Below are 23635 nucleotides of genomic sequence, written 5' to 3'. Positions count from 1 at the left end.
GTTTCCCAGACTCAGATTTTATCTCCTGGGCTAAAAAACATATTCAAATGAGAATCTCCACTAAAAGTGCTTTTTGGTCCAGGGATAGGCCATACTGCTGGGCTGAATTTGAGACTGTTTTAAACCATGTTTAGTTTTTTTGTTTTTTTCAGTTATCTATATTTTATTCTGTTTCCTCCAGGCTGACTTTGCCATCGAGGCCTTGGCCAAGGCTATGTACGAGCGTCTGTTCCGCTGGCTGCTAGCTAGGGTCAACAAGGCTCTGGACAAGACCAAACGCCAGGGAGCATCCTTCTTGGGCATCCTCGACATCGCTGGCTTTGAGATCTTTGAGGTGAGTGAGGGGATTCAAATGATTGCATGGAAGGATTCATAGGGTTGTATGTACGATATCTTGGATAAGACTTGGGCAACATGCTATACGTCAAAGTTGAGCTATTAAGTTGTATTAAGATGAAGGCAAAGACTTGGGGGGCCTAACACACAACCCTGCGGCACACCAAACTGTCTTTGGTGAAAACTCAAATTCTCTTCTCTTGCAGGATAACTCCTTTGAGCAGCTGTGCATCAACTACACAAACGAGAAGCTGCAGCAGCTGTTCAACCACACCATGTTCGTCCTGGAGCAGGAGGAGTACCAGAGGGAGGGCATCGAGTGGAGCTTCATCGACTTCGGCCTGGACCTGCAGCCCTGCATTGAGCTCATTGAGAGGCCGGTGAGTGGGAAGACTGTGAAAAACACTCTTTAGGTGTAAAATGTATGCATTCAAGACATTAAATAGGTACAGATTAAGCCTAGTCCAAGACTAAATAGCATTATCAGGGTAGATTCTACATTGAAAGAGCTTTTTAGTTCAGTGCTAGGCTTAATCTGTGTCCTGGAAACCTTACCTAGATATATTAAGAAACCAGGAAAATATTTATTTGAATTCTGTTTCTCCACAGAACAATCCTCCTGGTATTCTGGCACTGCTGGATGAGGAGTGTTGGTTCCCCAAAGCCACAGATGTCTCCTTCGTGGAGAAACTCATGAACACCCAGGCCAGCCACATCAAGTTCAGCAAACCCAAACAGCTGAAGAGCAAGACTGTGTTCTCTGTGCACCACTACGCTGGAAAGGTATCTATCATCTTTGTGGTGCTGTGCGGCTCAGTAAGAGGGACAAGGTTGTGGGTTCAATCCTCACAGGGATCACATACAAATACAAGAAATGTGTGGTGCTTTTCCTGTAGGTGGACTACAATGCTGATAATTGGTTGACAAAGAACATGGACCCGCTCAACGACAACGTTATAGCACTGCTTAACGGCTCGTCCAACACGTTTATCCAGGAGCTCTGGAAAGATGGTAAGTTCCCCTGGACTCCAGTTAGCAGTTGCCTTTTTAACATTGAGATGGAGTATCAAGACTGATACATATACCCTTTAATTTTGTGTGACTAGCTCTGATTGAAAATATTGCCTCCTAAGCGTGGTAACCAGAACTATTAGCCAACTGGTGTCATGTTTGGCATACAGGCTGCCAGTGTCCTAACCTAACCCAAATCCTAAAACAAACCCCCTCTCTGTCATGAATGTGACTCAGCGGACCGCGTGGTGGGCCTGGAGACCATGGCCAAGATGTCCGACAGCTCCATGCCCAGCGGCTCCAAGACCAAGAAGGGCATGTTCCGGACCGTGGGTCAGCTCTACAAGGAGTCCCTGGCCAAGCTCATGACCACGCTGCACAACACCCAGCCCAACTTTGTCAGATGTATCATCCCTAACCACGAGAAGAGGGTAGGCACTAGGCATAGACATTATTCACAATGTGGCCATTGTTCAATAGAACGTTCAGCTGTGAATAAAGGTCTATTAGGCTGCAAGTCGAGTGTGGACACCCTGTTGCCAGTGTCTAAGTGGAGTGAAGAAATCCACTTGATTCAATTCAAGCCTACCTCAGTTCACCACTATTGTTCCCCTTGTAGGGCCAATCCTTTTGAACTGTAGTTGTTTGTTGATGCAGAGGAGAGGTGCAAGCAACTCCCTCTATAAAATGGGAAAAAATACCATGTTAGATTAGCGGCAAGACGCCCTGTTTGCCTGATAAAGGCAATTTAGGACATGTGGGGAGTGTTTTCTTCTCCAACTGCTTTTTCTACTTTTTCCATTTTCAACCTTTAAACTTTTTAGAACAAATCTAAAGAATAACTTTATGTACTTATTTCTAGTCGTAAGGTAAGGAGCCGTAAATAATCTCGCCCTTTAGTGTTTGCTATGCTTGGGTATTTGTAACATTGATGTTTTGTATACAATATGTAAAGCAAATGTAATCATATTCATTAATCCTATATCCTGACCCGTTGTCCTCAGGCGGGGAAACTGGACGCCCATCTGGTCTTGGATCAGCTGAAGTGCAACGGTGTGTTGGAAGGCATCCGTATCTGCCGGCAAGGGTTCCCCAACCGAATCCTCTTCCAGGAGTTCCGTCAGCGGTGAGTAGACTTGAACGGAAGAATCTGTTGCCTTAGCCTGGTTAAACCAGCCTGGACACTGTCGCTCACCATGGTTTTACCGTTCAGTCTGGTTTAACCAGGCTATACTATTGCCTATTATCCAGTACATTCAACATTGGCATGTATCAAACACAGCCTGTGGTAAACATTGCTCTTCAATCAGACTTTGTCTCTGTCTCAATATTTTCACTCTGCAGTTACGAGATCCTGGCAGCTAGTGCTATCCCCAAGGGATTCATGGATGGCAAACAGGCGTGTGGTCTCATGGTAAGAAAGTGTAGCCATTTCCAAACCCTAGCATCAGGAAATGTATCATATCAAGTCTATAAAAACAGCCGGACATATTCTCTCTGGAATTCTACCAAGACACCAAGTACCAAGATAGAAACCAACTCTGCCACATACCAAGCTTAATTCCCCTTTTCTCACATTCCTTTTCTGTCCCATTTCCTGGTTCTGTAGATTAAGCACCTGGATTTGGACCCCAACTTGTACCGGATTGGTCAGAGTAAGATCTTCTTCCGTACCGGCGTGTTGGCCCAGCTCGAGGAGGAGAGGGATCTGAAGATTACGGTGGTCATTATCGCCTTCCAGTCCCAGGCTAGAGGTTTCCTGGCCAGAAAGTGAGCAATGGCCTCAGTGTTGACACTGCTTTAATACAATGAAGCCCTCCGTCTATATATCAATTCTACCCAGCTAACATTTTGTCCTGGGAACGTCCCCTAAATGTTAGCGAAAGTTCAGGGGACGTCGCAATGTAACGTTTCCAGGACAGACTTTTTCTGATTCTGGTTCCGAAAGTGCCACTATGTAGGCTGTTATTAGCACAGTCCACAATTGAAACTGAATCAGTGAAAACGGCTTTTATGAGCCAATAAATGCTACATTACAGTGGTCAATGTTGGTTCCGCTCCTGTGTTCTAACAGGGCCTTTGCTAAGAGACAGCAGCAACTGATGGCCATGAAGGTGATTCAGAGGAACTGTGCTGCCTACCTCAAACTCAGGAACTGGCAGTGGTGGAGACTCTTCACCAAGGTAGAGTTTCAACAACATGAACTACTCAACTCACTCCATTAATTGATGTCCGTCCTATTTACCAAGGACATCAGATTTAGACTTTGGTGGCGGATGCAGTGTTGACCAAGTCACGTTGTTCTGACCTGCAGGTCAAGCCTCTGTTGCAAGTGACCCGCCAGGAGGAGGAGATGGGCCTGAAGGACGATGAGCTGCAGAAGGCCAAGGAGTCTGCAGTGAAGTACGAATCAGAGCTGAAGGAGATCACCCTGAAACACACAACAGTATGTATAGGGCTCATTCACCAGGAACACACTATGTGCTTTCCACAATCTTTGTAGGGATTATGTTGCCATTTTTCAGATATTCGTTTGAATTAAATTACTATTGTAACCCTTTTCACCACTTTCATTGCCTCCCCAAAAAAATATTGGCATTTACATAAGTGTTATGAAATTAAAACATTAACTCGAAAGTTTAGTGTACCACAGGGCCCCCTACACTTTTCTTTCTATTAAGCTCTCTTTGCTTTTTCTCTGGCTCCTCTTCTATCCAGATTATGGAGGAGAGGAACGCACTGCAGGAGCAGCTGCAGGCTGAGACCGAGCTGTATGCCGAGGCGGAGGAGATGAGGGTGCGTCTGGCCGCTAAAAAGCAGGAGCTGGAGGAGATCCTCCATGAAATGGAGGCCAGGTTGGAAGAGGAGGAAGACCGCGCTCAGGCCCTGCAGGTGGACAAGAAAAAGATGCAGCAACAGATGCAGGTTTGTTTGACCTTTTTTTTCCCTTCTGTGTCTTTCACCTTGACATTGTATTTTGGAGTTCGGGGTGTGTGTTGCTTAGGCTTGTGCTAGTCATGTTAAGTCATGGCGGTAGGTTATAGGGTTGCTGGTTTGAATCCTAAGTCTGGCAGTTCAATTCTTCTTGGTTTGTTTTTAGGACCTGGAGGAGCATCTGGAGGAGGAGGAGGATGCCCGTCAGAAGCTGCAGCTGGAGAAGGTAGCATGTGAAGGCAAGATCAAAAAGTTAGAGGACGATGTCTTGGTGATGGAGGACCACAACACCAAACTGTTAAAGGTCAGTTATAGTACCATGTCTCAGGCGTCATATGAGACCTATTGATTTGATAATGACAGTTGATCCTGTTTTTTATTTGTCCACTCAATCGGCATTTGATGAAAGCAGGGGTATGACGTTTAGGATTTACACTGTGTTTACCTGTTTGCCATGTTTACCCTGTTTTAGGAGAGGAAACTAATGGAGGAGAGACTAGCAGATTTCAGCTCCAACCTGGCAGAGGAGGAAGAGAAGTCCAAAAACCTGACCAAGCTCAAGAACAAACACGAGTCGATGATCTCTGAACTTGAGGGTTCGTATCAATCTTTTACCCCATCCAGACATCAAATAAACCACTCTCAATGGATACCATACCTATTCAGTTATTAAGCAACAATGCACATCTTTGTCCTTACAAATAGTGGCTTTGGGGGTTTTCCTGACCATGTGACCTGACCAGGAAAAACTAGCCATATCCATACAGTAGCATCCTATATTGTAACCAATCTGTGTTGTCCTTAAGTTTGTCTGAAGAACATATTGAAGCTATTCTGCCACTACATAGAGTAACCTTCCATATATTTATCTTTTGTCCTCTAGTCCGTCTGAAGAAGGAGGAGAAGGGTCGGCAGGAGCTGGACAAAGCAAAGCGTAAGCTGGAGGCGGAGTCTAACGACCTCCAGGAGCAGATAGCGACCTGCTGGCCCAGATCGCTGAGCTCAAAGCCCAGCTGGCTAAGAAGGAGGAGGAGCTACAGGCTGCTCTGGCCAGGTGGGCAACAAACACTGGATTTTGATATTTATTTTTAGTAATTTTGTCACTTTTCATTATTCTTTCCTTTTGAGCCACCTTCAGTTGTTTTAGATCCTCACATGATACTATGATAAAGTCCACATTACACTTGTATATGACCTCTAAAACACAGCACCAAATGTAACAGTGCCATCTATTGATATTAGCATCTGCTCAGAATATGCCTTTTATTAGTGATACGTTTTATCTTGAAATCATCCACAAACAACGTATTAACAACATATAAACAATGTTCCTCAATTTTCATCAATGTTCACCTTTTTCCCCTAGGCTAGAGGACGAGATGGCCCAGAAGAACAATGCCCTAAAGAAGATCCGGGAGCTGGAGGGCCACATCTCAGACCTTCAAGAGGACCTGGACTCAGAGCGCCAGGCCAGGAACAAGACTGAGAAGGCCAGGAGGGACCTGGGAGAGGAGCTGGAGGCCCTCAAGTCTGAGCTGGAGGATACACTTGACAGCACCGCTACCCAGCAGGAGCTTCGGTGAGTACAAATACTAGGCAGTGGCTCTGTTCCAATATCCACACTGGCATACCACTTAGTATGAAGCAATATATTCTTACTGATTGCTAGTATGAAAGGAGCCATTTTGGTAATTTGTCTGTATATTCATACAGTTTAGGTTAATACTTGGTCTATTCAATCACTCATGCAATTCATCTATCTATCCATCCATTCATTCTTTCACCAACATCCATCCAATCCATCCTCTCATCTCTGCAGGGCGAAGAGAGAACAGGAGGTGAATCTGTTGAAGAAGGCCATGGATGACGAGGGTCGGACCCACGAGGCCCAGGTGCAGGAGATGAGACAGAAACACACCCAGGCTGTAGAGGAGCTCACAGAGCAGCTGGAGCAGTCCAAACGGGTAAGGAAATGTAGAAAGTGCCCAAAGTTCTGTATCTGATTGTATAGCATCATCTCACTGGCCAGATTTGATGTGACTCTAACTGACTACATTCTGAAGCATATGAAAACTTCATGTGTGCATGAATCCATCTTCCACAGAACAGGATACATTTTACCTTTCTATTATGGAAGCTCTATGTATAATCACTCTGGTTTCAGGATACAGAAAAATCCATATGTATTAGATGCTGTGTGGGCCTACCTACATTATACAGTATTTCCATTGACTGGTTGAATCCCCTTCCTCTCTGTGTCCCCCAGGTGAAGTCGAACCTGGACAAGGCCAAGCAGGCCCTGGAGAAGGAGACGTCGGAGCTGACGGTGGAGGTGCGCTCCCTGACCACGGCCAAACAGGACGTGGAGAACAAGAAGAGGAAGGTCGAAGGTCAGCTGAACGAGCTGCAGGCGCGCTTCACCGACAGCGAGAAGCAGAAGGGCGAGCTGGGAGAGCGCTGCTCCAAGATCACTGTGAGTGACGACGATTAGGGGCCGCACAATGATGACGTCATCACAGAGCCCATATGGCCATAATTCATAAAAAATGTGGACCTGCTGGAACACCCATAGACCCACACAGGGACCCTATTCTTTGTAGAATGATATTCGTTATGTAGAATGACGCACAATGCAATAGATGACTGGATTAAATAGTCCATTAGAAATAGAAGACAAGATTCACTAGCTAGATGAGATACTGACTAATATCCCATCTCTTTCTCTACACAGATTGAACTAGAGGGTGTCACCAACCTCCTGAATGAAGCTGAGGGGAAGAACATCAAGCTGAGCAAAGATGTCTCCACCCTCAGTGCCCAAGTCCAAGACACACAAGTACACACACAATACATCCTGTTTATTCTGTACTGCATATTCATGCAAGCTAACATTTCATTGTAAGTATATTTTAAGTGAGAAATTACCAAAATGACTCACCGTAACTGCTCTGTGTGGTTCAATACTGGTTTATGATATCCTGTATGTAGCACTTATTGCTCATTGTTTGGCATTTGATACTGAACTTTGACCTTGTCTCTGCCCTCAGGAGCTGCTGGCTGAGGAGACCCGTCAGAAGCTGCAGTTCTCCACCAAGCTGCGTCAGATGGAGGACGACCGCAACAGTCTGCAGGAACAGCTGGAGGAGGAGGTGGAGGCCAAGAGGAACGTGGAGAGACACGTTTCCACCCTCAACATACAGGTCAGAGTTCACACACCGGGTCAGAGACAGGAGTCAAACGGTAAAACCTCATTGAGATGGATGCTGCATGTGAAGAGATCCATCTTGTTACCATTTCAAGTGGACATTTCCTGTGCGTTATGTTCCCAAAACAAGAGATTGTAGTGGTAATTCTGAGTTAGCGTATTGGGACAGTCAAATACAGCATCCACTTAAAATGAAGACTAGCTGGAAATGAGAAGGTGTTCTCAGTCAACTAACCTGGTAAAATAACAGTTAAATGAACAAATAATGAAAACATGAAGAAAGTACATTTATACACTTGTTTACACTATTTTCCTTGTATCACCAGCTGTCAGACTACAAGAAGAAGCTAGAAGAAATGGCCGGCAACAATGAGCTCCTGGAGGAGAGCAAGAAGCGTCTTCAGAGAGACCTGGAAGCGTCCAACACCCAGTTCGAGGAGAAGGCCTCTGCCTACGACAAGCTGGAAAAGACCAAGAACCGTCTGCAGCAGGAGCTAGAGGACATCCTCATGGACCTGGACAACCAGAGGACCATCGTCTCCAACCTGGAGAAGAAGCAGAAGAAGTTTGACCAGGTCAGTCAACCAACTACAAAACTGGTCGACATAACATTATAGGGATGGAAATGACACAATTACCAACCAGTTTTGCCTGCTGGTACAACAGACATATCAAAATGCTGACACTAATCAAAGGGCAATTGTGATGCATGTTATGTTAAAGAATAACAGGGTGTAGGAGAATGTAAATAAGGATAAAATATTTACTTAAATCATGCAACAACAAAAAAAGACTTCTCTTTAACTACTTTCTCTGCCGTGTAAGTGAAATCAAATGTATTTGGACTTGAAAGTCATCTGAACTGACTTTCTCCACGTCACTCTTTCTTCCAGATGTTGGCCGAGGAGAAGACCATCTCCAGTAAGTACGCTGATGAGAGGGACCGTGCTGAGGCAGAGGCCAGGGAGAAGGAGACCAAGGCCCTGTCTCTGGCCCGTGCTCTGGAGGAGGCCCAGGAGAGCAGGGAGGAGCTGGAGAGAGCCAACAAGTCCCTGAGGACTGAGATGGAAGACCTGGTCAGCTCTAAGGACGACGTGGGCAAGAGTGTGAGTGTGGACAACCAACTTCTCTGGAATCTATGGGCCAGTTTCACAGAAACCGATCAAGCCTAGTCCTGGACTAAAAGTATCTTTCAATTGAGCCTGATATTGAATCCAGGACTAGGTTTAATCACCTTTTTCTTTTTTTTATGGCAATATTCTTAAACCACCAATAGGTGGCAGGCATGTCAACAACCTTTTCTCACCCACCCACCCCTCCATCCCATCCGTAGGTCCATGAGTTGGAGAAGGGGAAGCGTGGGCTGGAGGCCCAGGTGGAGGAGATGAAGACCCAGCTGGAGGAGCTGGAGGACGAGCTGCAGGCTGCAGAGGACGCCAAGCTGCGTCTGGAGGTCAACATGCAGGCCCTGAAGGCCCAGTTCGACAGGGACCTGGTGGGACGTGACGAGATGGGAGAGGAGAAGAAGAGACAGCTCATAAAGCAGGTAGGGAAAGAAGGAAAAACTGTAAAGAGCAAAAGCCACCATTTTGTTACACAGAAGAGTAGTAGGTTCATGGATTAACTCTCCAGGGTGTTCAAGCCACTCTTGAGCTACACAATACTGACACACATTCACAGCAACACATGTAGCTGAATTGAGCTTGTGCTCAACCATTGCTTTCTTAATGTGTGCTCCCCAGGTGCGTGAGTTGGAGACGGAGCTAGAGGACGAGAGGAAGCAGAGAGCCACGGCGGCAGCAGCCAAGAAGAAGCTGGAGGGAGATATGAAGGACCTGGAGGGACAGATCGAGATGTCCAACAAGGGACGCGACGAGGCCATCAAACAGCTGCGCAAGATCCAGGTGAGTTGGAGCGAACGACGATACTGTAACACATTACCTTACAGTGATACTGTTGTGTTTACGTAGCAGTATGACAGCCTATTCCTTATTTAGTCATATGTAGCATGTCTTATGTAGCCTTATGTAACTGACATTCATGGTGTAAAATGAATCCAGCTAGTGTGAGGTTTGGCTATGGCTTTGACATAAAACCTGTTAGTTTTACTCTGTTTATTTAGAACCTAATGGACAACTATGAAACGCTCCGACCAAGTTTATTCACCCAATTGGTTAGACAGCTGAAAGGACAAAGACCTATTTACACAAGCACTGGTATTTAAGCCTTCCTCCTATGTTGAGTCCCCTCCTTTACACATCTGGACAGCCAATAAATCTCTGTTGCTAGACAGGACTTTAGTGACGAATGTTCTTTCTCACTTCATCTGACCTGACCTCGGCCCAAATTCCTCACTCCTCCCCAACTCACGGCTGTCCTCTTGACTTGTACCAGACTGTAGCCCTTCTCCTTTCCATAGGATACCTGATGTCTATCAATAACATGTTCTGACAGAATGTAACCGTTCTACATTCCCCTCTCTCCCTCAGTACCATGAACAAGGATTTTTGATATTTCAAGTTTAGAAGTCAGAACCCATAACACCTTATAAAGCATTCTGAAAGCCTTATGATGTCTCATAATGTAACTGTGTCATTCCATCTCCAGGCCCAGATGAAGGACTTCCAGAGGGAACTGGAAGATGCCCGTGCAGCCAGAGAAGAGGTGCTGGGTACGGCCAAGGAGAGCGAGAGGAAGGCCAAGAGTCTGGAGGCTGAGCTCATGCAGATTCAGGAGGTAATGTAGCCTGGCTCACTGTAGATAGCATGGCAGTGTGAAATAACACTCTATTTCCCATATAGTGCACTACTTTTGACCAGAGTGCTATTGTGTGTGTGTGTAGGAGCTGGCTGCTGCTGAGAGGGCACGGAAACAAGCAGAGGCTGAGCGGGACGAGCTGTCTGACGAACTAGCCAGCAACACCTCTGGAAAGTAAGTAGAACCTTTACTAAATGAATGTGATGTTAACAGCATTATAATGCCTCTTGTATTTCACAATTTTCCACAGTCAAATAAGTGGAATGAATTGGAAACGGTGAATTGAACGCAGCATTAGGTGGTGTAGTGGAGCATTGTGCAACTGAAACATTGTGTGGTAATGTAGGGGAGCATTCATTGTGTGACTGACTGTTTCCTGTGTGCTGTTTCCAGGTCAGCCCTGTCTGATGAAAAGCGTCGTCTGGAGGCTAAGATCTCCCAGCTGGAGGAGGAGCTGGAGGAAGAGAGCAGTAACATGGAGATCCTCAACGACAGATTGAGGAAGAGCACTCAACAGGTTAGACTGGCAGGACCCCTCTTCCTAACGACCTGAAACACACTGACCACACCTTAAAACACTAGAACAGGGCTGTCCAACCCTCCTTCCTGGAGATCTACTGTCCTGTAGGTTCAGTCCAACCCTAATTTAACACACCTGATTCAACTAATTAGCTGCTCAACAAGACCTTCAATTGCTGAATCAGATATGCTAAATTAGGGTTGGACTGACCCTACAGGACAGTAGATCTTTCCTTCCTGTTCTTTGCTGCCAGTGACTGGAACGAATTGCATAAATCGCTGAAGTTGGAGACTTTATCTCCCTCTAACTTTAAACAACAGTTATCTTGAGCAGCTTACCGATCGCTGCAGCTGTACACAGCCCATCTGTAAATTGCCCATCAAATCTACCTACCTCATCCCCATATTCTTTGTATTTACTATTTTTGATATTTTACACACCAGTATTTCTACTTGCACATCATCTGCACATCTATCACTCCAGTGTTCATTTGCTAAATTGTAATTACTTCGCTACTATGGCCTATTTATTGCCTTACCACCTCACGCCATTTGCAGAAACTGTATAAAGACTTTTTTTCTATTGTGTTATTGACTGTACATTTGTTTATTCCATATGGAACTCTGTTGTTTGTGTCACACTGCTTTGCTTTATATTGGCCAGGTTGCAGTTGTAAATGAGAACTTGTTCTCAACTGGCCTACCTGGTTAAATAAAGGTGAAATAAAAAAAGGAAATCTCCAGGAAGCGGGTTGGGCAGCCCTGCACTAGAACCCCAACTTGACCTTTTATCAACCATGCTTTGAACCCTCATTGACCAACTCTTGGACGTACATTGACCATACCTTTAACCCTCAGTGACCAAGTTTTGAACTCCCAGCGTCGGTGACCACATCTTGACCACTCTTCACACTCAGGTGGACCAGCTGAACAATGAGCTGCAGACCGAGCGCACCACCTCCCAGAAGAACGAGAGCGCCCGGCAGCAGATGGAGAGGCAGAACAAGGACCTAAAGGCCAAGCTGCAGGAGATGGAGAACCAGGTCAGAGATAGTAGATTTACTAGGCTTGCTCCCCATTGAGAAAATATTAAGAGTCCCTACTTTCCGGTCCATCTTAGTGGGCGTGTAGTGTGCCGTTAAATTGTGGGGTATCAATTTCTATAATCTCTGAACAGGTCAAGTCCAAGTTCAAGTCATCCATCACCGCCCTGGAGGCCAAGGTGGCTCAGTTGGAGGAGCAGGTGGAGCAGGAGAGCAGAGACAAGCAGGCCGTAGCCAAGGGCCTGCGCCAGAAGGACAAAAAGCTGAAAGATCTGATGATCCAGGTGGAGGACGAGAGGAAACAGGCCGAACAGTACAAGGAACAGGTATGCTGTTGTGTCATGCTGACACCAGTCTTAGGAAGAAGAGGGTGTTCATATCTGCTCATGGCAGTGTTACGACACTCTTATGAACCCCCCCCAACCTTACTCCTCTCCTTTCCCCCCACCTTACTCCTCTCCTTTCCCCCCCACCTTACTCCTCTCCTTTCCCCCTCTCCTCCCCAGGCAGAAAAGGGCAACACGCGGATGAAGCAGCTGAAGCGCCAGCTGGAGGAGTCGGAGGAGGAGTCTCAGCGCATCACGGCTGCCCGCAGGAAGCTGCAGAGGGAGCTGGATGAGTCCACCGAGGCAAACGATGCCATGAGCCGCGAGGTCAACTCCCTCAAGAGCAAACTCAGGTACAGTATGACCCCAGAGTCAGGGCGGTGTCTTTGGCAAGAGTCCCTGCTCCTGACTTCTGTGTACTGTAGTTTCACTGTGCTCAAATCACTTGCTAGAAAAGGATAACCACCCCAAATCAAGGCAGGTCCAATATATAACACTGTGTAGATTTACAGCAACCACACTGACATTTCACACAACCATTCGCCTACCACAATTAAATTATCTCCCAATGGGCAAATGATCATAAAGTACTCTTTTGGGGCTTGCAGATAACAAGTTGAACACTGTACTACAGTATATCTGTTTCCAACACCATGGTGAGTGCTCTGGAAATCAAAGCCTTTCTTGAATCTTTATTGCAGAGGCAACCCAATCCCAGAACCCAAGGAGTAACGTAGCAGGTACCTCTGCGCTCAAAGTTTATCACCATTTTCATTTTAACTTTCCATAACTTATCCCCATGCACTCTTGTCCAACTGACTGTGCAATTTCTCCGCCTGAAAGAGTGAAATATGGTTTATCGGTCAATATCTTCAATGGAGCTCCTCTGATCGAGCTCATAGTCTGAAACAGTGCAAGAAAAGTGTATTGCACTTCCGTTGTGGTCTTTCTACTACTGGTGACCATATTTTTCTCCATGCTTGGTTTAGTTGCCCTAAACCAAACTCATTTCTCTGTGTCTGTCTAGCCTGGTTCCAGATCTGTTTGTGCTGTCTTGCCAAATCCTATGGTCTCCGGTGACCATCGGAGTTGACAATAAGTCGCTCTGGATAAGAGCGTCTGCTAAATGACTTAAATGTAAATGTACAGCACAAACAGTTTTGGGACCAGACTAGTGTTCGTCTAGACAGGAGTCAAATGAGTTAAAGATATAACCGGCCGGTGTGCAGCGTGCCTACTGTTACTATAACATCTCACTCATTCTGCATTTCAGCAATGCCATTTAATCTTCCTCGTGTTCAACACGAGTGTTTCATGAAAATATGCAGTTTAACTTAATAGACCATTGTGGTTCCACTTTGAACGAAGCACAACTTATAAAGGCTTTATATATAACATGCAAAGGCCTCATAAGAACTACATAAAGGCTTCATAAATCATATATAAGCATGTCATACTCTATAAAGGGTGGTGTGACAACCAGAGTAGGGTGAATTGCCAAATGTTTATACACCATTTATATTATGACATACGCTCAGATGATTTGTGAAGTATTTATGTAGGCTATATAAAGCCTTTAAGTTGTGCATTGTTTAAAGTGGGACTATTATTGTAATAGGATGTCAATACTTTATTAACAGTGACGATCACAACCTGTCTGGTAGGTATTGTTAGACATCCATTTTACCTTGTTAAAACAGAAAGGTGGATAAAGGCAGAGTGATATACAGACGCAGACCATAGGAGCAGAAAGTCCAACATTTCCTGGTAACCTCAGGACAACCTAGTGGTCTTGCCCATAGCTCGTCTCATCTGTGTGTCCTGTGTCTGTGTCCTGTGTCTGTGTGTCTTGCATCGGTGCTGTCTGTCGGTCTGCGTTTCAGGCGCGGGACCGAGCCCTCTTTCAGCAGCGCACCGCGCCGTGTCGGGGGCAGTGCCCGGAGAGGGGTCATCGATGACGCGTCAGAAGAAGACGGGGACTCACAGGGGGACTACAACGGAACAAAGTCTGTTGAGTAGAAGAGCCCAAAACCATCCAATTAAATTCAGTATTACAAGCATCCAACCAATCAGACTCTGTATTACTGGTGCCAGACAGACCCGCTTTACCAAAGAACACACAAGTGACTTCAACCTTTTTCTTTCATATCACTTCCAAATATGATTCTCCTAATCAGTCACATATCGACTGCCTTCTCATTCAGAGCACATAAGGCTTTTCACAATTCAAAACAGACAAAATGGAGGCATAAGAGACAAAGGCGTAATAATTAATTTGGTTTAAGTTTAGTGCCTGGGATGGTGTGATTTGTTCTTTTGCTACACTGTTTTGTACTGCACTGAATGACTTGTCCCTACGATACTTCCTTAGCATAATGTTGTACCCCTCGAAGGTACGTAGGTTACATGTTCTTTATTCTCTCATCTGGAAGGATAAATCCAGGTGTTACTATTCGTCACTTTAAATCCTAATTAATTATAGGCATCACATTGTATTTCTAGATTTATACATCTAGCGGTCATGTAAATCTATTTCTATGACGACATTATGACTTGTCCCGTCTTCTACACTGCTGTTAACTTTTAAGATCGTTATAGAAGGTCAATGTATACTACGGCAAATGGTATACCCACCCAGCTAAAAAAATAACTGATGTAGTCCAAATGTATTTTGTTTGTATTCAGAATAGCTGCCCCATTATTGGCGCATGGTTGCAACCATAGCAACTGTTCTGTTGCCTATGGTAAGGACAGTGACTCGACCATATATATTTCATACTTTGAATATTTTTCTGACTGTCAAGTATGGGTAGCAGAACACCTTCCTACTTTTAGAAACCAAAACCAGTCACCCCTTTCACCTACATATTCCTATCAGACTTTTCTTGTTCCTAAAGTCTAATACACATATATAGTATCAACAAGACAGGTACTTTTTCAGTTGTGTACCTTGCCAAGTAGAATATCATCAGCAGGAATCGTGTCATACCATCAAGGCCATTGTGTGTGTGTGTCCAGATGCATATTCAACAAAAATATTACTTTTTCCCGCCACTGGTCACCTTTACAACAATGTTCTGTCTTGTTTTTACTCAATTAACGTTTACATGCCACTTCTTCAAATCTATAAAATGTGGAACCACCTGCACAATAAATAAGTGAAAAAGTAACCGTATTCATCTACTATGTCTGTCTCCACATCCTGAATGATATTGCCAAAAGGACGTTTAGAATGTTCATTTTGATACAAAAAGGATTGCAAACCAACAGGTCAAAAGGTCAAGCACCTCGGGTGCATACATTTGAATGTAAATCCAGACAGAAGTTAGTAACACCCACAAACGGTTGCATGTACAGTTGTAAAAGAAGCTCTACAAACGGTACTTCCTGGTCCTTAGTTCATACACAACAGCAGAGTACTTCCATAAGAACAGCTGCTGTAACAGAGTTTTGTAGACATATTATCCTGGTCTCAAATCTGTGTTCTAACCAACTCCTTTATCACGAACATGAGGGGAATTGGATGGAACCGATATATACACATTGTTAGTAAGTAGTAACATGCCCTAGTGTCATATGTCCTTGATATTGGACTATTGCTCCTCATTGGAAAGACATGAGGCTAAAACATTCTCTTTTAAACAGTGCGTAAAGAATTCACATGTCCAGCATTAACAGTGTAACCAAGGCATCATCCATAATGGTTTTGGAAATATAGTATGAACTGTGCTTTCTCGAAACCCTATTCTGTAAAATCGAATTCTAATCTGTCAAATCTATTATTGTCATCTTTCATCTTTAGCTCCCTGATCTGATATAAGATTAGTATTTTGACAAGAATTCTGGGTCGACTGACCTGCTCAAACTGAACCAAAGCTGTCTTTAGGCTACTTCCTATTGGAAAGATCTAATATAGATTCTATGCAGTGCAGTGGTACCCCTAACTCTAACAAAAATAAATAAAAAATAAAAAATGTAGAGAATCTCAAACTTAAACACTGAAGAAATTGCAACAAATGTTTTTGCCAAAGACCTAGACTACATTTGAGATTTTCAGAAGTTAACTCAATGTACTTTCTGTTCCTATATCTTGCCTACCTTATAAAACATTCTGCAAATGCATGACAGGGTATAGGCTAGCTAGTCTGTGCATTTCTCACAGATAATACTTTTTCAAGTAGAAGACCTTTAAAAGAAAGTATCTTCGTACATTAATAAACAATTGCTTTTAACTCAAACATTGACCTGTAAAGTAGTAGTACCCATAAACTTCAGACCATCCTTAGCTTTTACAGACTATGACAACCCAACACAAAGAAAGGAATAATACACATTCTCCAAAAGGTAAAGCTAGCCTAACTTACCATCTCCGACACTTTACACGTATAGCCTCTATAAGCACATGTGGCTTAGCTACGAACGGACATAGTTAGACATACAGAAAGGAATCATGACTAGGCAAAACTTACATGTGGTGGTGATATATTGATAAAAGGCAGCAATGCTAAAGGCTAACAGCACCAACTTCACTCTTCTGCTACAGTTGGCACACCAAGAATCCAAGATGGAATCCAATCAGAGAACGTGGGTACAAGAAGAAGGGGGGGGGGGTTGTCATTGCAGGACTTGGGTTCAGGGGATCAGCAGGAGGACATGCAGCGGGGTCAAAGAATCCTCACTTCTATTATTCATTAATAAAATAAAACTGTAGCGTAGCGGTTCTTCTCAGCAGAGTCCATGCAGCAAATAAGTTGAGAGGGAGCGGCTTCCTGGTTCATAATCTGACTGAGGGGGGAGGATGTTCAGCTGGTAGTGTAGTGAGAGGGGGACAATTTAAAGCCCTACTGATGGGTAGTACAGTCTGGTGTGGGGAGGGGGACAGGGGAGGCCCTCGTTTCATAGCAGGATCTTGACTCCCCCTGATGGTGACTGGGAGGAGATCCCCCGAGGAGGCGCAGGTCCAAACTCTAACCGCTTCACCAAACTGAAAGAGAACGTCTACCATGATGAGTAACACGTAAATCAACAAGTTAATTTTAATGTAGAACATCAGACAGAATTATGAGCAACAGGAACCAGAACAACAGATCCCACCCAGTTCATGTTCATTAGTTGTCACTACACTACCAGCTGAACATCCTCCCCCCTCTTAGTTGATTTCTCAGACCAGTATAAGTCTAAATGGAGAGTAAAGTACTTTTTAGTTAAGATGTCTGGCGTTCTTGAGTTGAATGCACTTGCTGTGGGTCACCCTGGATGGGAGCATCTGCTAAATGTTGTGCCATGTACACTGTGTACAAAACATGAACACCTGCTCTTCACATGACAGACTGACCAGGTGAAAGCTATGAACCTTTTTGATGTCACTTGCTAAATCCACTTCAATCTGTGTAGATGAAGGGGGAGATGGCTTTAAAAAAAAACAATTCTTTAACCTTTGAGACATGGATTGTGTATGTGTGCCATGCCCCAACGAATTGAGGCTGTTCTGAGGGCGTGGGGTGCAGAAGGTGTTCCTAATGTTTAGTATACTCAGTGTATATTATGCATTTAATTTGTTGTTTTGATTTCTGTTTGGACCCCAGGAAGTGTCCACTGCCTCGGCAGCAGCTAATTGGGAATCCTAATAAATACTACTACTAAGTAAGCTGAATCTAGATACACACAACGAGACAGAAATATATATATATATACATACATACAGTGGGGCAAAAAAGTATTTAGTCAGCCACCAATTGTGCAAGTTATCCCACTTAAAAAGATGAGGCCTGTAATTTTCATCATAGGTACACTTCAACTATGACAGACAAAATGAGAAAAAAACAATCCAGATTACAATACATTGTAGGATTTTTTATGAATTTATTTGCAAATTATGGTGGAAAATAAGTATTTGGGCAATAACAAGTTTCTCAATACTTTGTTATATACCCTTTGTTGGCAATGACAGAGGTCAAATGTTTTCTGTAAGTCTTCACAAGGTTTTCACACACTGTTGCTGGTATTTTGGCCCATTCCTCCATGCAGATCTCCTCTAGAGCAGTGTTGTTTTGGGACTGTTGCTGGGCAACACGGACTTTCAACTCCCTCCAAAGATTTTCTATGGGGTTGAGATCTGGAGACTGGCTAGGCCACTCCAGGACCTTGAAATGCTTCTTACGAAGCCACTCCTTCGTTGCCTGGGCGGTGTGTTTGGGATCATTGTTATGCTGAAAGACCCAGCCACGTTTCATCTTCAATGCCCTTGCTGATGGAGGTTTTCACTCAAAATCTCACGATACATGGCCCCATTCATTCTTTCCTTTACACGGATCAGTCGTCCTGGTCCCTTTGCAGAAAAACAGCCCCAAAGCATGATGTTTCCACCCCCATGCTTCACAGTAGGTATGGTGTTCTTTGGATGCAACTCAGCATTCTTTGTCCTCCAAACACGACAAGTTGAGTTTAACAAAAATGTATATTTTGGTTTCATCTGACCATTTGACATTCTCCCAATCTTTCTTCTGGATCATCCAAATGCTCTCTAGCAAACTTCAGACGGGCCTGGACATGTACTGGCTTAAGCAGGGGGACATGTCTAGCACTGCAGGATTTGAGTCCCTGGCGGTGTAGTGTGTTACTGATGGTAGGCTTTGTTACTTTGGTCCCAGCTCTCTGCAGGTCATTCACTAGGTCCCCCCGTGTGGTTCTGGGAATTTTGCTCACCGTTCTTGTGATCATTTTGACCCCACGGGGTGAGATCTTGCGTGGAGCCCCAGATCGAGGGAGATTATCAGTGGTCTTGTATGTCTTCCATTTCCTAATAATTGCTCCCAGTTGATTTCTTCAAACCAAGCTGCTTACCTATTGCAGATTCAGTCTTCCCAGCCTGGTGCAGGTCTACAATTTTGTTTCTGGTGTCCTTTGACAGCTCTTTGGTCTTGGCCATAGTGGAGTTTGGAGTGTGACTGTTTGAGGTTGTGGACAGGTGTCTTTTATACTGATAAGTTCAAACAGGTGCAATTAATACAGGTAACGAGTGGAGGACATAGGAGCCTCTTAAAGAAGAAGTTACAGGTCTGTGAGAGCCAGAAATCGTGCTTGTTTGTAGGTGACCAAATACTTATTTTCCACCATAATTTGCAAATAAGTTCATTAAATCCTACAATGTGATTTTCTGTATTTTTTTCTTCTAATTTTGTCTGTCACAGTTGAAGTGTACCTATGATGAAAATGACAGGCCTCATCTTTAAGTGGGAGAACTTGCACAATTGGTGGCTGACTAAATACCTTTTTTGCCCCACTGTATATGATTTTCAGAAATATATGATTTTCTCATTGTGACCCATTTACCTGTCGTAGTGTGGAGGGCTCATGCTGCAGGCCTGGATCTCTGTGCCTCCCTCTATAGCAGAGGGGGTACCGGGACACGACGGAAGAGCCGGTCTTTTCGGCGGCGTGTCGTATACGAAGTCTCGACAAGACGCCAACTTGGACTCCAGGTTCTAGAGCATCCGAGAGGGGAAATAAGTTGTATTACAGTCTGAGATCATCATAGACACAGGAATGGAGATGCATTAAAAAGGAAAATTCCAAACAATATCGTTTTTGTATGGAGTTTTCCTTTAAGTCATTAAATTAGAGCTCTATTTTATTCTATACATAATTGAAGGTTCCTGGTGATATGAGGGTGGTATTAAATGCATAGGTCCTACACTGTTTCTTACCCCAACTTTTCTTAGGAGCTCCCCGACGATGTTGAGTGCTGATATGCGAGCCGACGTACTCAGGGGAGTTCCTGTTAGGTTATCCCCTAAACACAAACACATTACATTTAGCACAAATCACAACATCAAACTACAGCTACTAAGGCACAGAGTTTAAAGCCAGAGGGCAACATCGCAAAACAAACCAGGCCAGGGTTTGGTGGCAAATTCTTCGTTAGTTGTACATTTTCTGAATCTAAATGCTCAACCATGATTCGAGCCAGTATCTTAAGTAGTTGAACATGTTATTATTCCAACCTGGTGAAAATGTATTGTTTTCATCAAAAATAACTTTATATCGAAGGATTGCCATTGATTTGACGGCCTGCTCACGCGCCGTTAAACCCGATGACGTGTTTCTACGCACGGGCTTAGCTAGCCAACGTCGCCATGGCATCGCCTACAAGTGTGATTGGGGATTTCTATTAGAAAAGCATTTTTTGCCTATATCTTCATACTGTACTGTCTTTGACTAAGGGATTAACTAGCATTCCACCACATTAAATTATATTTTTAAATTAGGAAAAAGTCATGTCATTATTACAGTTTAACCCACCTCGACGAATGCTTGAGGCTGGGGTTGCTGGGAATGTACCAAGTGGTTTGGAGGGGGTTGTCAGTATGGTGGAGCGTGACGATGATTCGGTCCTGTCTTTTTCTTTAGAGAGGCTACTGGGGGGGCGTCGCTCCTGGACCTGCTGTACAGCTAGCTCCTGTCGTAAATCTGCCCAACACAGAGAGAGAAGAGACAACAGATCAGATCTCAATACTGAGGACATTTGTGACATTGATACTACAGTACAAATATAGAAAAAGTCAATACAAGTAATCACCAATACGCAATGGAAGTCCCACCTACTTCCTGGATCATTTTTTTGAATGGGCATCAAGCTTATATATCAAATTCATGAAAACGTGATAATTTAAGATACTGTACATGTAAATTATATTCGTATTTGTGGATGAATTTACTTTTTACTGATGCCTTTCATGAAGGTTTTTTTATTGCGTTTTTCTCCCGTAATCAAAAACCTTCATAAAAGGCACTGGGTAAAGGTAAATTAATCCAAATACAATTACAGTATATATCTTAAGATGACCCCCATCATGAATATGATGATATATAAGCTTGAAGACCATTAAAAAAACAGTACGGGACTTGAGCCAGGACTTTTATAGCTGTAAATTCTACACATAATGCCAAACTCAATCTTACATTTGCTCTGCTTACTTTTTGAGGAATACAATGGGCAAGGCTGGATCATCCTGATATTACAATGTCAGTCAACTATCAAATTGCACATATTTTTGAAACTGGTAACTAAATCTGGCAAAATCAGCAGTTCTTGATTAGAACATGAAATTAAAACCTTTTTGAGTTTCTTGTTCCACTGACTCACCTCGCTTCTCTCTCTCACACACAGAGAAACACACTGACCTCCGTACCCCCCTTTACACACACACAGACCTCTGGCCTCATCCTTTAGTCTCTGGACAGACTCCAGAAGGTTTTCCTTTTCGTCCAGCTCACTCTCCAGGAAGGCGTTCCTCTCGATCACGTGGTTCATCCTCTGCTCAAAGTCCTCCAGGGACATGATGGTCGCCCTGCGAGACAGGACATTGGTCAGTCGGTTACTATGGTTACGTCTTAAATTACATCCTATCCTCCAGGGTGAGTGGAAGGACAGACATGGTTGAATCTGTATGTAGGCCTATGAAGTTTGTGACAAAATGGGTACACATTGGCTGGACACATTGGCTGGACACATTGGCAAGACACACACCAATCTCATTAGGGTGATTGGATAAAGAAGTGTCAGACAGACACTTCAGAGTTACAATACAATGACAACCCAGCAGAGACAGGCTTTTTAAAAACTTTTTTTTACATAGTTATTGAAAGTCCCTCATCAACATAAGTCAGTGTCATTACGCCACAATAATAACAACCAAGTCGAGGTCAAAGTGTCCAGACTGACCTCTTGGCCCTCTCCAGGTCGTCGTTGGACTGCTCCAGCTCTCTGATGTACTTCTGGAGTTGGTCCTTGACCGCTGTGGTCTCTTCCAGGTCTCCCTCCAACAATGAGATCTGCCTAAACGCTTCAGAGTGCTGCGCCTCGTACTTCTCCTGCAAAAACACAGAACACTTCTTTTTGATGCATGTCTGCTGCTCATTTCTGGTCTTAGATGATGTTCTCCCTTGTCCTTGACTGTCCCCCAGGCCCCAGAAATTAAGGCTTTTAGCACAATCAAGTATTCAATGACTTTAACCTTCCCCCTGGACTCAGCAGTATAAATAGTTGCTCAGAAGTCAGCTGCTCCGTGGTAATGAACACATAGGGCCTCTGGTGATGGTGGCTATGATCTAGAGTGACCGTGTGTGTACTACTAGACAACTCAAGACACAGAAGGCGCTTTGAAGTCTACTAAAACATACAGAATATGGAGCCCAAACTTTACGTGATGGGATGCAGAGTATATGAGATAATATAACGTGGTGATGCAAGACTACAGAATATGAGTAGTGTTGGCCTTGACAATACAGGTGTTCTAGGTTCTAACCTGGATGTTCTCCAGTTCCATGTGTAACCGGTTGTTGTTGGACAGTAGTTCTCTGTTCCGTGCTTCACACTGCTTCAGCTCAGTCTCCAGCTCAGCCTCATAGTCCCTACTCATTTGCTGGAACTCCTGCAACTCCTCCTGTGCCTCCTCAGCCCTGGACACAAACACGTCTAACCTTCATAGCTAAACTATGTAGAAGGAAATCGCCACTGAATTCTGATCTAGGATTAGATTCCATTTTTTCCTCTGTTACAGGGTGAAGTTAGGATGGTCATGGCTAGAAGGGATCCAGTTTTTGTCAAATTAACATCAGATTTGACTTTTCGTAGCAGGTTAAGGAGAAATTGCTTAAAGTTAGGAAAAGGTTTAGAGTTAGCTAAACACACACACAAAAAAATACACTTTTGACGTTAAGCTGGATCCCTTCTAGCCATGACCTTACCTTACCTTCTAGAATTCCTTACCTTTGCTGGTGTTTGTCTGACTGCTCCTTCCAGAAACTCAGCTCTTCTTCTATGGACCCAAATTTGGGCGTCTTGGGCTCCCCCATGTCTAACGTTACAGCGGACTCTATGGTTTCACAAAACCTAGTAATACATCTAAAGTAAAGAAGGAACATGGCACTGGTCATGTTGAGGCAGGCTCTTGTTTGTCTAGCTAGCTAGCTAGCTATGGAGACCAATTAACCATACAATGGAATGCATGATGCTTGCATGCATGTTGACACAACAGTTAGCCCAGTAGGGTTAGCTAGGTAACGTTAGACACTTGATAGCTATTTTTTTTGTTTACAGCCCATTGGAATGTCCAGTTTGATCAGATAACTATTCAGTTACTTTAGCTAGCCTATTCAATAAATACATTAACATGTTGGCTAGTTAACTAGCTAGTTTAGCGACATCACAACCGTTACGTGAATAACATATAAACTGTTGTGCGATACACGATAGTGACGATTTCCGACATTCAGAGAGTAAAATATACGGCAGAATGCTTACCTGGACGCTGATAGCTAAGAAAATGTCATATTACCTACCTAGCAAACAGTAGATCAATAACATAGATAGCAAAACACTATCAGGAAATAAACTGCCCTTCTACCCAAATCCAAACAATTACATCCCCGCGTTTACAGCACACCATTGGTGGATTGAGAGGATGACGCAAAGCATAGGCATTTCAACCAATCAAGTTATA

General features: G+C 43.9%; 2 protein-coding genes across 4 annotated transcripts in view; one reads left to right on the top strand and one right to left on the bottom strand.

The window, feature by feature from the left end:
• LOC115142394 (myosin-11-like) overlaps positions 1 to 15301 on the top strand; it is a 34014-nt gene extending 18713 nt beyond the window's left edge. The window contains 31 exon segments of the mRNA XM_029681801.2: positions 182 to 334; positions 543 to 716; positions 946 to 1119; positions 1233 to 1347; positions 1585 to 1778; positions 2352 to 2473; positions 2692 to 2761; positions 2957 to 3117; positions 3422 to 3530; positions 3662 to 3793; positions 4066 to 4272; positions 4448 to 4585; positions 4754 to 4877; positions 5165 to 5257; positions 5260 to 5335; positions 5648 to 5860; positions 6101 to 6245; positions 6548 to 6754; positions 7013 to 7117; positions 7329 to 7481; positions 7813 to 8061; positions 8380 to 8592; positions 8820 to 9032; positions 9229 to 9390; positions 10094 to 10222; positions 10329 to 10417; positions 10637 to 10760; positions 11680 to 11805; positions 11940 to 12131; positions 12312 to 12484; positions 14015 to 15301. Coding sequence (XP_029537661.2) covers positions 182 to 334; positions 543 to 716; positions 946 to 1119; positions 1233 to 1347; positions 1585 to 1778; positions 2352 to 2473; positions 2692 to 2761; positions 2957 to 3117; positions 3422 to 3530; positions 3662 to 3793; positions 4066 to 4272; positions 4448 to 4585; positions 4754 to 4877; positions 5165 to 5257; positions 5260 to 5335; positions 5648 to 5860; positions 6101 to 6245; positions 6548 to 6754; positions 7013 to 7117; positions 7329 to 7481; positions 7813 to 8061; positions 8380 to 8592; positions 8820 to 9032; positions 9229 to 9390; positions 10094 to 10222; positions 10329 to 10417; positions 10637 to 10760; positions 11680 to 11805; positions 11940 to 12131; positions 12312 to 12484; positions 14015 to 14150 — 4671 coding nt within the window. The 3' untranslated portion in view covers positions 14151 to 15301.
• Positions 15302 to 15402: 101 nt separating this feature from the next.
• LOC115142410 (nuclear distribution protein nudE homolog 1-like) lies at positions 15403 to 23588 on the bottom strand. 3 transcript variants are annotated; one of them, XM_065001464.1, is made up of 9 exons: positions 23437 to 23588; positions 22903 to 23037; positions 22439 to 22592; positions 21856 to 22004; positions 21345 to 21481; positions 20433 to 20600; positions 19838 to 19923; positions 19464 to 19615; positions 15403 to 17115 (listed from the first exon to the last, which is right to left on the bottom strand). In XM_065001464.1, the coding sequence occupies exons 2-9, from the start codon at positions 22986 to 22988 to the stop codon at positions 17028 to 17030; spliced, it is 1020 nt and encodes a 339-aa protein (XP_064857536.1). In that variant the 5' UTR covers positions 22989 to 23037; positions 23437 to 23588; the 3' UTR covers positions 15403 to 17027. The 3 variants fall into 3 exon arrangements, with proteins under 3 accessions (XP_064857536.1, XP_064857535.1, XP_064857534.1); XM_065001463.1 differs by having other exon boundaries at positions 23475 to 23587; XM_065001462.1 differs by lacking the exon at positions 23437 to 23588 and having other exon boundaries at positions 22903 to 23430.
• Positions 23589 to 23635: the final 47 nt, after the last annotated feature.

The sequence above is a fragment of the Oncorhynchus nerka genome, linkage group LG15, assembly GCF_034236695.1.
Source record: "Oncorhynchus nerka isolate Pitt River linkage group LG15, Oner_Uvic_2.0, whole genome shotgun sequence".
NCBI classification, from domain to species: Eukaryota; Metazoa; Chordata; class Actinopteri; order Salmoniformes; family Salmonidae; genus Oncorhynchus; species Oncorhynchus nerka.
Note: the sequence above shows the minus strand (reverse complement) of the source record. Positions and strands in the feature narration are given on the sequence as shown.